The 12,058-nt window shown below is 58.6% G+C and overlaps 1 protein-coding gene across 1 annotated transcript; it reads left to right on the top strand.

Moving 5' to 3' along the window:
• Positions 1-375: 375 nt before the first annotated feature.
• LOC104538776 (kinesin-like protein KIF18B) lies at positions 376-11,128 on the top strand (the record flags this gene model as incomplete). Its single annotated transcript, XM_010182102.1, has 8 exons — positions 376-711; positions 2,805-2,962; positions 3,430-3,534; positions 3,802-3,912; positions 5,336-5,533; positions 5,749-5,925; positions 6,310-6,384; positions 11,047-11,128. Coding segments are annotated over exons 1-8 (1,216 nt in total), but the record flags the coding sequence as incomplete, so codon positions are not given.
• Between the last annotated feature and the right edge of the window lie 930 nt (positions 11,129-12,058).

Genomic DNA, 12,058 nt, shown 5'->3' with positions numbered 1-12,058 from the left:
GGTCTGGTGACCCGGAGGGGGTGTAGGGCCATGGAGCAGTTACAAGGGTGGCTACAGGAGTGCTGGCAGGGGTTAGAACAGGAGGGGATGGGAGACCTTGCCCAGCCTTGGGCTCTCCCTCCACGGTTTCACCCCCCTGGCTGACCTGTTCCCTCCCCACCAGAGCGTGTGAGGTCCCCGGGACGTTTGAGCCCAGATCGGTGTTCTCCAGACGGTTCTGTGTCCTCGAGCCCAGATCGGCGTCCTCTAGACAGATCTGTGTTCTCCAGACGGTTCTGTGTCTTTGAGCCCAGATCGGTCCTCGAGCCCAGGTCGCTGTCCCCCAGACAGTACCGTATTCTCGACCCCAGACTGCTGTCCTCCAGCTGGTGCTGTGCCCCAGCGCCAGTTCCCCCATCGCCATGGTGCTGAGCTCCCCGCCCGAGGAGGGCACTGTGTCCGTCATGGTGCGTGTGCGGCCCCGCTGTGAGCAAGAGCGGGCTGTGCAGCCCGTCCTGCACGTTGTGGACCAGCACATGCTCATCTTTGACCCTGAGGAGCCCAGCGGACCCCTCGGCAGCGTGCTGCCCACCCGCGGGCCCAAGCACCAGGGCAAGGACCTGAAGTTCATCTTCGACCGGGTTTTTGGGGAGAAGGCCACGCAGGAGGAGGTGTTCCAGCACGCCACCCGTGACATGTTGGATGGTGTCCTCAATGGATACAACTGCTCTGGTAAGACCCAGAAAGTGCCTTTGATCTGTGCAGAAGCTCCTGCCCCATCTGCTCCCGGGCTGGGTGGGCTCAGTGGAGCTGTGGATTTATTTTGGAAGCCCCCAAGGAGTTGGTGAGATGGGGGTGGGTGACACAACAGCAGCATGAAAATCTATAGCCTTAAACTTGTTGGTGGCACCAAGCTGTGGTGATTGCAAGTGTGATCAGGACAGGGATGATCCTGACATGGAAATGTCTGATCTTGGCAGGTAAATGAGAGGAAGCAAAACACGAAGTGTTCTTACAGATTCACAGCCTGGTTTGGGTGGGAAGGGACCTCACAGCCCCTCAGTCCAACTCCCATGGGGTCACAGCTCCCCCAGCCCAGGCTGCTCACAGCCCCGTCCAACCTGGCCTGGGGCACTGCCAGGGAGGGGGCACCCACAGCTTCTCTGGGCACCCTGGGCCAGGGCCTCACCACCTCATGGTAAAACATTTCTTCCTGATGTCCCATCTAAACCTGCCCTGTGCCAGTTTAAAACCATTGCCCCTTGTCCTGTCACTACAGGGCCTGGTAAAAAAAAAAAATCTCACTTTTAATTCCCTTACAAGTAAGAGAGTGTCCAAAGCAGGGCCAGAGAGATGATTCAAGGGCTGCAGAACCTGCTGGAGGAAGAAAGAGTGAAGGAGTTGAGCTCTTCTCCCTGGAGAAGGCTCGGAGGGGGAATCTCCTCAATTTTTGACTGCTGAAATGGTGACTACGGAGAGGATGGAGGCTATCTGGTGACAAGGGGTGATGGGTACATGTTGCCGCAGGAGAGGCTGCATTTCAATATAAGAAACATTTGCTGGAGCGACCTCCCCAGGGACATAGAGGAGTCCCCACGGCTGGAGGTGCTCAAGATCCCGCAGGACAGGGTGCAACTTGATCCATGCTTCCTTTCCCACCAAAGCTTGGCCCAGATGATCTACCCAGTGCCTGGGCTGTTCTGTGGTCCTGCAATATCGGGGGCTGCAATGGTGCTTGGTGCTCTAGGAGATGTGGTGTGGAGTTGGGTGTTGGGATAGAAAATGAGGCTGGGCAGGCACTTTCCAGGCACTCTGGAAGAGGAGGATCACTTGCTCCTCACTCTCCTGGGGCAGGAAGGATGGGGAGAGATCAGGTGGATCTGTGGCATGCAGAGCACCTTGGTTTTGCCATCCCTTCCCAGTCCAGACTGCCGAGATGGGCAGAGCTTCGGGAGGACGCTGAGTTTTGGAGTGAGATCTGGGGTGAAGCAGATGCGTCTTGGGGTACTTTGGGGGCCGCTGTGCCCGTTGGACGCATCTCCCGGGCTGGCAGCGCCATAAAGCCAGGTCTGAAAGCTCCTCGCCTGACACCGCAGAGCCTCGTGCCGCTGGGTTCGCAGGCTGTCAGCAGCCCAGCAGCTTAACGAGCACATCACTTCTGCGAGGCAGGCGCCGAGCGGAGACGCCCGCTCTCCTGTCTAATCATGTGCCGGGCCGGGCACTGGCACCGGGGGATGCTATTCCTGGCTCTCCAGCGTGCTCTGTGAGCCGCTGAAGGCTGCCTCTGTCACCGTGCCCACCTGGCAGGCACATCTCATGTCTCTATCTGCATAATATAACTCCAGGATCCTCAAACGAGAGCGTCGCAAAGCAGCGAGTGCTGCTAATGGGGAGGAGGGCTGAAGTGTCCTGCTCTGATGATGACGCCTCCAAGAGGGTGTGAAAGATGGGAGGGGGGGAAATGAGGCGAATTACAAGGTCTGGAAGAAGAAACACCTTCTGGTGAGAGACTGGGAACAGGGCTGCTCGGCTCGTTAAAGAGAAGGTTCAGGGGTGACTTGAGCATCTAGGCGGGTGATGCTTTGGGGACTCGTTCTGTCTCTGTCTGCTAAATTAGAGAGGCTGAAACGAGGAAAAATAATTGCACTAAAGGTTAGTGCAGCCAGTGCAGAGGGTAATTAGCTTTGCCTCGTCTCTGCAAAGCCTGGGAGCGACCCCTGCCACAGGGGTTGCTGCAGGAAGGTCTCCTCTGCAGCAAGAAGCGGACGTTATGCCGCTCCCATTAATTAATGATCGTTTCAACCATCCACCCTTTCTCCTCCCAGTGTTTGCCTACGGCGCAACGGGAGCAGGAAAAACCTACACCATGCTGGGCTCGGAGGAAAGCCCTGGCATCATCTACCTCACCATGGTGGAGCTGTACAAGAGGATCGAAGCCAGAAAGGAGGAGAAGAGCTGCGAGGTCCTCGTCTCCTACCAGGAGGTACGCTGCAGCCGAGCCACATCCCCTGCTGCCTCCAGGTCAACTAAGGGTTGGGGCTGATCCGGACCCCTTAGTGCCACACTTGATGTACCCACAGTGCTGCCAGCTGTGCCTGGTGTCCCTGGACTAGCCAGAGCCTGACTGGAAGCAGGCTTACCCACCCAGTTGAGTGGTTTCTCCCAGCCTGTCTTCCATCTGGAGTCTGGGAAGTTTCTCTTCCTTGCTGTGGTCCACATAGCAGTGAGGGTTTCTCAGCTGAAAGGGTTTTAGAGGAGCGGTGACTTCCTGGTAAAGCCCAGAGCTGTCCTCTGCATTTCAAGCACCATCACGCGCTCTCAGCGTAATGAGGCCCTGGAGGTGGTGTTGGGGAGACACCAGGTTGTGCATGACCCTGGGGTACAAAGCTCCCCTCCCTGTTTGGTGCTGGGGAACCAAATCTTAGCTTTACAATGCGTTCCCTGCTCCAGGTGTACAATGAGCAGATTCACGACCTGCTGGAGCCCAAGGGCCCTCTGGCCATCCGGGAGGATCCCGAGAAAGGCGTCGTGGTTCAGGGTCTCTCCTTCCACAAGGTGGGTATCAAAACGGGCACCAGGTCTGGGCAACGCTGCGCCTACACCCGTTCTGAAAGGGAATGCTGGGGGATATGGTGGGGTGGAGACATGGGGGTGCTGTCTGCGGGGCTCCTGGCTGGCAGCGAATGCAACCTCCAGCTGAAATGAGCCCAGCAGAGCTGTGGGATGCCTCAACCCGAGTCTCCATGGCTGCTTGGTGTGGGATTGTCTCGGTGCCTGCGTACAGGGCATGCTTACACCAGCCCTGTGCCTGTTCTCTCCCAGCCTGCATCCGCAGAGCAGCTCCTGGAGATGTTGGCCAACGGCAACAAAAACCGGACTCAGCATCCCACCGATGCCAACGCCACCTCCTCCCGCTCACACGCCATCTTCCAGGTGAGGGCTGGTGGCTGCTGTATCACTTGGCATGCGTGCTGAAAAGAGGCCTAGGGAGCAAGCCTGTGCCAGGACTGGCATCCTGGGGTTCCTGCCACTGCTCCTGCTGTGCCACAGGGAAAACCAGAGTGGTCATGGCTCTGAAAAGAAGAGTTACGGGGCTGTGCAGGCCACTAGCCTGTAGTGCAGCAGGGCAGCACATACTGGTCATGCTGGTGGCTGTGTCTCCTGGACAGCCCTGTACTCCCAGCTTGGTGTTACCCCTCACGAGAGCTGAGATTTCCCTTTGTGCTTTTGACTCCTGTGGACTCGGCACGTGGGAGCTGTTGCTGGCTCCTGCTTGTGCCTCCCACAGGAGCCATGGGCAGGCCGTCTCCTCTGTCGTGTCCCCCTCGGCACTGAGCCACGAATTCCCCTATGCCAGGGCTCTAAATTTGCTCCCTGTTTTCTCAGTGCTCTCCTACACAAACCTGCCAGTTGATTTCAATTCCAGCCAGGCCCTTCCCCGAATTAGCAGGGCCGTCACGGCTGCGTGGGGAGACAGAGGGCTCTGACTGTAATTTCAGCTTGAACCTGGTGCCTTGCCCGTTGCTGCTTGCAGGAGGGAAGTCCAGGTGTCTGGATGCTTTCCCAGCCAGCTTCCCAGCTGGGCTTGTTGGTGGGTGCTGGATTCCTGCCTGCCGTGAATCCATTAGCTGTACTGGAAATCTGCCCTTCCCGCTGCCGGCTCTGCCTCCCGGCCGGCGAACCACAGTCTGGTGAGGACACAGGACCAGTTACCAGCCTCCAGCATCTGCACGGCACCTCCAGACCGTGCAGGGGAGCTCCTGGGGAGCTGAGGCTGTTACAGGGCACTCGGGGAGGTGTTCGCTTCTCCTGGGAGATCTTTAGGGATGCAGAAGGGGAAGTTGCAGAGTGATGCTGTTGAGTGAGTCTCGGTGGCTTTGTCCCTCCTTGCCTGCATCAGCCAGGGACTGGGCTCGGTGCTAAAAGCCTTGGCTGGATCCTGCCCCGGGGCACTGTGAGGCTGTGTCTGGGCACTTGTAGCCCCTGTCAGAGTTGAGGCTGGAGTTGCCACCATATGTGAGCACTTCCTGAGTCGTGCTGGAGCTGTGGGTTGACGTGTTGCCCTTCAGGGACCTGGCCAGCTGTACCTCGCTCACTCACCAAGCACTGATGATTTTCTGTAGCTCTGTCACTTCCTGCAGGATCCCTTCCACGGCTTTCCTACTTGTGCCATTTCTGGGTTTTTGGCTTGGCCTGTCAGTGTGCTGGGCTCCTCTTTTTCTCCTTGCTCTATCTCACGGCCTGTGAGATCCTCTCTGCCATCCTTGTATAGACATTGACACTGGTAATGCTGGCTCCAACCAGCACCCCCGTGTGCCTTGTTGAGCTGCAGCCTCACTGATCTCTGTGCTCACAGATCTACGTGAAGCAGCAGGACCGTGTCTGTGGACTCAGTCAGGATCTGCAAGTGGCCAAGATGAGTTTGATCGACCTGGCAGGCTCGGAGCGAGCTTCAGCCACCAACGCCAGGGGAGAGCGGCTTCGGGAGGGGGCCAACATCAACCGCTCGCTGCTGGCCCTCATCAACGTTATCAATGCGTTGGCTGATGCAAAGGTAACGCTGTTCCTTGCTGGGCTTTGGCTCCCCAGGATGGGTGACAGTGAGGGGTGTCCTCAAATGATGGTCTCACCAGTGCGGTGAGGATGGTAGCCTGGGCTGGACTCAGAGAGGTGCTGTGGGTTGAGCGTGGCCGTCCCCTTGCAACACAGGATTCGGGGATGAGCACCCGAGGGCCAAAAGCCAAGCAGACCCTTGATCTCTTGGTGCAGAGCAAGAAAGCCCACATCCCGTACCGGGACAGCAAGCTCACGCGCTTGCTGAAGGACTCCATTGGTGGCAACTGCCGCACCATCATGATCGCGGCTGTGAGTCCCTCCGTGCTGGCCTATGAGGACACCTACAACACGCTCAAGTACGCCAACCGTGCCAAGGAGATCAAGCTGTCGGTGAGGACCTCGCGTTGTGGCGGCGATCTGCTGCGTGTCTGGGAGGGCTGGGGATGGACTGGAAGGAGCGTGGTGCGTCACGGGGTGCCTCCCTTCTCCTACTTGAGTTTTCCAGCTCTGGGGGTGCTGCTCTGGGCAGAAAGCAGCTGATGAAGCTGTAGACCCTGTGTGCATGGTCTTCTGCTAAAACCCCTCAGCCCAGAAAGGCTTGTGACTGGGACAGCAGGTCCCTGAGCACAGATCATGTCTGCCACAGCCACCTCGGGGCTCCCTGGGGACCCTGGGGCCTGGAGGAGCCCAAATGGCTGTGCTGCTGCAGCACTGGGAGAGGGGTACACACTGCCCAGTGCTTCTTTAACCTCTGCCTCATCCCTGTCTCTGCAGCTGAAGAGCAACGTGCTCAGCTTTGACTGCCACATTAGTAAATACCCCGTGATCTGCGAGCAGCTGAAAGCGGAGGTGAGATGCCGGTGGGAAGGGCAGGGCTCTGCCTTTAGCTCTGGTTTGCTTGGTACACAGACCCCTGAGCTCCTGAGGTTGTGAAACCACCTGAGCAACGCATGGTCCTTCCTCACAGGTGGCAGATCTGCGGGCGAAGCTCCAAGCCTATGAGGACGCTGCCCGAGAGTCAGAAAACCAGGCGCTGGCACCGCAGTCTTCCCTCACCTCGAATGCAGTGGGGCTGCTCAGGTGAGCCTGGGGGGGAGGAGGGACAGGGCTTGGTGTCACCTCCCATGTCAAGGAGCCTACAGGGTTTTATTGCTGATGAGAGCCCCGGTGTCCATCAACAGATGAGTTTCTCCTGGTGAGCACCATCATCTGGACTGTGGGATCTAATCCCATGGGATAATCTCTCCTGGAAATGTCAGCAATGAAAGTTTCCAGGCACAGCAACTGTGCGAGCCTTAAGTGAGCATCTTTAGTCCTGAAATTACCCACACGAAATCTTTCCTCCCGCCTTGGCTCCCCCAGGTCCTGCCCTGGCAGGGCTCCCATGGCACCATCTGCTGATGTTTCAGCCCCCAGCATTTTGGCAGAAGGAACCTCTTCAGAAGGGTCTCCTGAGGGAGGCTGGCCTTGACGTGTGCCTGGATCTCTGTCTGCCTCCAGCCGAGCTAACGAGTGTCTGGAGCCTGGCAAAAAGTCTGTGGATGCCGTTTGGTCCCTTGTAACCAACACAACTCACAGCTTGGGTTCTCCAGACTTACAGCTTGGGTATCTCATAGCTTCAACGTTTGCCTCTCTTCCCCCAGAACTCTGCTAACAGGGTCTGCCCCACACAAGGAGATGTCTCAGAGGTGATGCTGGTGGTGCTGAGCCTCTGGTACTGGTGACACTGGTCCAAGCTCACCTGCTAACTGGTTCTTGGGTCCGTCTCTTTGTCCCAGGTTCCTGCCCACCATCCTGAGCGTTGTCCAAAAGCAGTACTCCCTCCTGAAGGCTTCCAACCTCCTCACTCCTGACATGGTCTCTGAATTTGAGGAACTGGAGCGCCTGGTCCGTCAGGAGGCTGGCGTAAGCCTGGAGCAAGCCATGGCTCCGAACGGACCCACAGAGGTCAGCAGGGCTGCCCCGGCCCAGAGCATGCAGCAGGACTGTGACGGTGAGGATTGGGACGGGGATTTGGGCCGTGGATCTTGGTGTGTGCTGGAGGAGCCAGGGGGGTGTGGGGTGCAGCTCCCAGCCGTGGGCACAAGGCAGAGGGATGAGTTTCTGTGGATGCAGTGGCCAGGGGATGTGCTGAGAGCAGCTCCAGCCTGGCTTTGTGAAGCCATCCAGGCCAGCCAGCGTCTCTGGCAGCCTGGGGCACGGCGGGAGCCAGGAGCAGCCCTTGTCTCCAAGCAGCTCAGCACGTGTGTGCAACTCAGCTTAAACACGAGTGATATTTCTGCTCCGGGAGATGAAAGCAGCAGTTCTGATCCTAATGTTTTTTTCTTTGTCTTGTTTACTTCTCCATGCTACATTTCCCCAAGTCAGCTCAGATGCAGGCTCCCCGCTGGCAGCCTGTGTCTGACCGGCGCTGAGCTCTTCCTCCTCATCCTCAGTGCCAGCACGCCAAGCTGTGGGCTCTGCAGACCTCGTTTTCTGGGGACAGACCTGGGCATTGCCACGGGTCACTCGCTTTGGGACCAGTCCGGTGCCTTTAGGGTGGCAAGGCACAGGATTATTCACGCTGGCTCTTTTCCTCTGGGTTTAACGCAGTTTGATGGAAACACCCGCTGGGAAACAGCTTCTGGGCAGATCTCTGCTGAGCTGTGATGGGGGGCAGAGGGGGATGCCCGGGGGTTTGGGGGTGCCTGGGAACTGCAGGCAGGGAGGTGACTCTGTTTCTTCTCTGCTCTTTTAGGCGAGGTGTCTATCGCCATGGCCGCTGTCCCCATGACGAGTGCTGCCCTGCAGTGCTTGCAGCAGCTCACTCCCCTTTCCAGTCCCACACCGACGGCTCCCAGCCTGGTTAAGAAGAGGGAAAGGTCTGAGATGAGCAGCACTTCCCAAGTGGGAACTCCCCGCAGCCTCAGAGCACGGGTGAAACGCCAGCACAGCGCCCGGAGAGAAGCAGAGACTCCCAAGGTGACACAGGACCCAGGCAGCCCCTGTCTCAAAGCAGCAACCCAGGCACCCCCTGTCTCCCCGGTGCCGTCGTCCTGCAGCTCCACAATCTGCCCGCTGACGGTCATCAAGAGCCGTGTGCCCCTGGCAACATCAGCTGCCCAAAACGGCTGCACCCTGCACGCCATGCCCGTCCACAACCTGAACATGACTTTTGAGGTCTGTGGGGACTGTGGTTCCCCCGGCGCAGCCAACCCGGTCGCCCTCAACGTATCTGAATTCTCCGTCTGGGAGAACGTCCAGAACCTCCTGAACAAGCAGGACAGCCCCTTCGTGCCCAAGTAAGTGCTGCCCTGGATGGGTTACCCCTGTTTTTGGAGATCCCCCCCTGTACCATCTTGCTGCCTGGGTGGATCCTTTGTGGATCACTGCAGCTCGTATGTGAATGGCTTATGAAGATATAAAAAGCACTCCAAGAAAATCTATTTTTCCTTCTCCTTTTCCCTTTGGACATGGAGGAGCATCCTTCAGATGGCTTCTGGAGCCCCAAGTGCTGTGTGGCAAAGCTCTGGGAGGAGAGGCGATGCCCCAGCTAGGTCAGAGCAAGGGTGGGGACTGCACGTGGGGGGGTGTTGGTGGTTTTTTCATAGCCACAGAGCCATTGGGTTGGAAAAGCCCTGTAAGATCATCGAGTCCAACCATGCCCTGGCCACCACTGACCCACGTCCCTCAGCCCCTCATCTCCTGGCTTTTGATCCCCTCCAGGGATGGGGACTCCACCACTGCCCTGGGCAGCCCCTGCCAGGCCCTGATCACCCTTTGGGGAAGAGATGTTTCCTAATACCTAATTTTGAGGTTTTCTTTTTGATGCTGATGCTTCAAACAGGCTCTGTCTTTTCCAGAGCTGCATGAGGAGCCATCTGACAGCAGAGGCTGGCGTGCACTTGGTAGCACAGCGCACCCTTAGGTCTCCCTATAGCTCTAGGAAATGGTTCCTACACAGGGTAACTGGGGAAACTGAGGTGTGGGGGAATGTCCCAGCCATGACTGATGCCTCCTGCGTGGATCTCCTGAGGATCTGTCCCTGTTTGCATCATTTTACTCCACAAAACCAGACAGGTTTCTTGTGATTTCTGCTCCTTGAGGTGGATGTTGTTGGGCCGGTTCCCTTCCAGCCTCATGAGAGCGCTCAGGGTGCATCCCTGGCACTAACGCTTTTCTCCTTGGCCGCAGCGTCTGTGTCCCGGTGTCTGCCGTGAAGCCTTCCTCCATCCCCAAGCCCTGCTTGATCTCCAAAGGGCCCGCACAGAAGCGGAGACGAATAGAGAGGTGAGGCAGCCACCTGCAGCCTGTGCCCCAGAGCCCTCGGGGGGTCAGCTCCTGCCTGTGCTCCCCGCTGGGGCTGAGCCCCCAGCCCTGCCTGCGTCGGCTCCACCTCCCCGTGACATTGGGGACCATGAGGGACCTCAGCCCTGAGCCTCGGGGGTTTCAAACGGCCCCTTTCTCTTTTGTAGCGCTGCTCCTGCCTCGCTGTGCAGGCTCCAGAGCCACAGCGCCCAAATCTCGAGCAGCCACCAGGGACCAGCGCAGCCCTCCCGCATCCCAGGTGAGCCCCGTGCCCCTCCGTGTCCCCGGGCTCCGTGCAGTGCCATGGGCTGTGGGAATGGTCCCTGTGCCAGCCCCATCCCTGTTCAGGACGGGAAAATACCTGAGATTGCGATGTTGGGTGCTGGTGGAAGGTGCTGTTTGGGGTTTGCTACAGCCCCAGCCTCGGGGAAGAGGGGTAGAAAGGTGGGAGCTGGCAGCATCTCAGTCTGTCAGGATGGGACCTGGGTTTGCTGCTTTACCCAGGAGCTGCCTCATCCCCTTTTCTCCTCTCTCCATCCTCAGAACATCCTCTGGGCGCTCTCACCTGCAAAGGCAGCAAGAGGACCACCAAAAAGCTCACAGCCCCCCGCCATGTCCGCCCTGCTCCCACTCCCCAGCCCAAGAAGCTCTTGTGCTGATGGCTCCACTCCCTCCCCGTGTCCCAACCCAGATGCCAAAGTTCTCCCTTGTTTTGAGAGCCCCTTCCCCTCCTTCCTGCAGCCCCACAACGCTCCCTTCCAGCCCTTCTTCTCCCCCTGACGTCCCCCTCGTTGTTTGTTACCCCCCCACCGGCGCAGCCCCGTGTATTTTTGCAGCAGATGGTTTATTGCTGTTCCCTCTCAGCCCCTCTCTACTCCGCGCCGGGATGTCGAGTGCTAACAGATGGGTGATGCTAAGAAATAACACGCGCTTTTAATAAATCCTTGTGTTTTAAAGCAGAGGGGCGCGGGGAGGCATGCGCCTGTTTCTTCTCGCCTCCCCCTCGCGCAGGGAGCTGGGCTGGGGCGGCGGGGCTGTCGCGACAGAGTGAGGGGCCCTGGGGTGGGCTGAATTAAACCCCTCCGGTAAATTAAGGTGAAACGACACCAAATGATCAATTAAACATTTCATTTATTCACTGCTTGAATTGGAAAAGGTGAACGACTTGAGCTTGGAAAATGCAATGCAGCAGCAATGTGGGCTCCTACTGGAAACCCTTACAAGAAGGAAAAGAAGAGGAAAGGGAAGAGCCAAGGTTATCACCACCCTTGGATGGATGAGGAGGGCAGAGCGCTCAGGGCAGGCAGTGAGGGTGGGCAGCTCCAGTCTGTGCCCCCGCTGGGGCTGAGCCCCCAGCTCTGCCTGTGTCACCTCCACCTCCCCTGGGGCTCCGGGTGCTCCCGCAGTGACCCAGGGCACAGCTGAGGGGTGGTGGAGGCTGCCCCCCTGGCTCCTGCTGCTTTGCTTAGAGACAGGGACAGCGTTTCTGTTCTGTTCCCCTCTGCTCAGCCCCCTTCCTGCCCTCCCAGGGCACATCTGGGCATGGGCACATCTGGCTGCCTGCACCAGCTCCTTGTGGCCCCCTTTAGATGTGACCGAGCGTGGCAGGAACGGGGACACGGCTCCGGGTGTGCTGCTGTCCCACGGGGACTGGGGTCACCGCCTCCTCCTGCCCCACTTCCCTGCCTGGCAGCGGCCGCTCTCGCCTTTCACATCTCAGGGGCTGGAAGCTTCTCATTAAAACTTGCAGCCCGCTCCCAGTTCGTCTGTCTCATTAAGAGGGGGCCGAGGAGGAGGAGGAGGAGGAGGGGGGAGAGCCCAGCTCTGCCTCCTGCAGCCACTGGGAGTGACAGCTCCGTGCTTTGATCCCGGCTGCGTAGGAGCGGGGAGAAAATCAATCTCTGGGGAGCGGCACAGGGGCTCCTGCAGCACCCGAGACCCCCGCGCAGCACCCGACCCCCATGTCCCAGCCGGGCCGTGCACCCCAGGGGACGTCGGAGTCTGCAGGGACCCATCCAGCTCTGGAGGATTTCTGTAACACAGAGCTCTGCACTGACCTCCTTTGCTGAGGAGAACGGCCTGCACAGCTGCTCACTACACCACGTCCCTGCACACAACCTCACCAGGAAGGAACCGGCCGGGACACCCAGCCAAGGACGCCTCTGCCCCGGAGCAAACGCCTCCCGCAGCAACGGGAATTCCCACGGGGAAATGACCCCAAACCTTGAGGTTTCTG

This window comes from Mesitornis unicolor, unplaced genomic scaffold, assembly GCF_000695765.1.
Source record: "Mesitornis unicolor isolate BGI_N332 unplaced genomic scaffold, ASM69576v1 scaffold43673, whole genome shotgun sequence".
In the NCBI taxonomy this organism is placed as follows: Eukaryota; Metazoa; Chordata; class Aves; order Mesitornithiformes; family Mesitornithidae; genus Mesitornis; species Mesitornis unicolor.
This window is presented reverse-complemented; position numbering and strand designations above follow the sequence as displayed.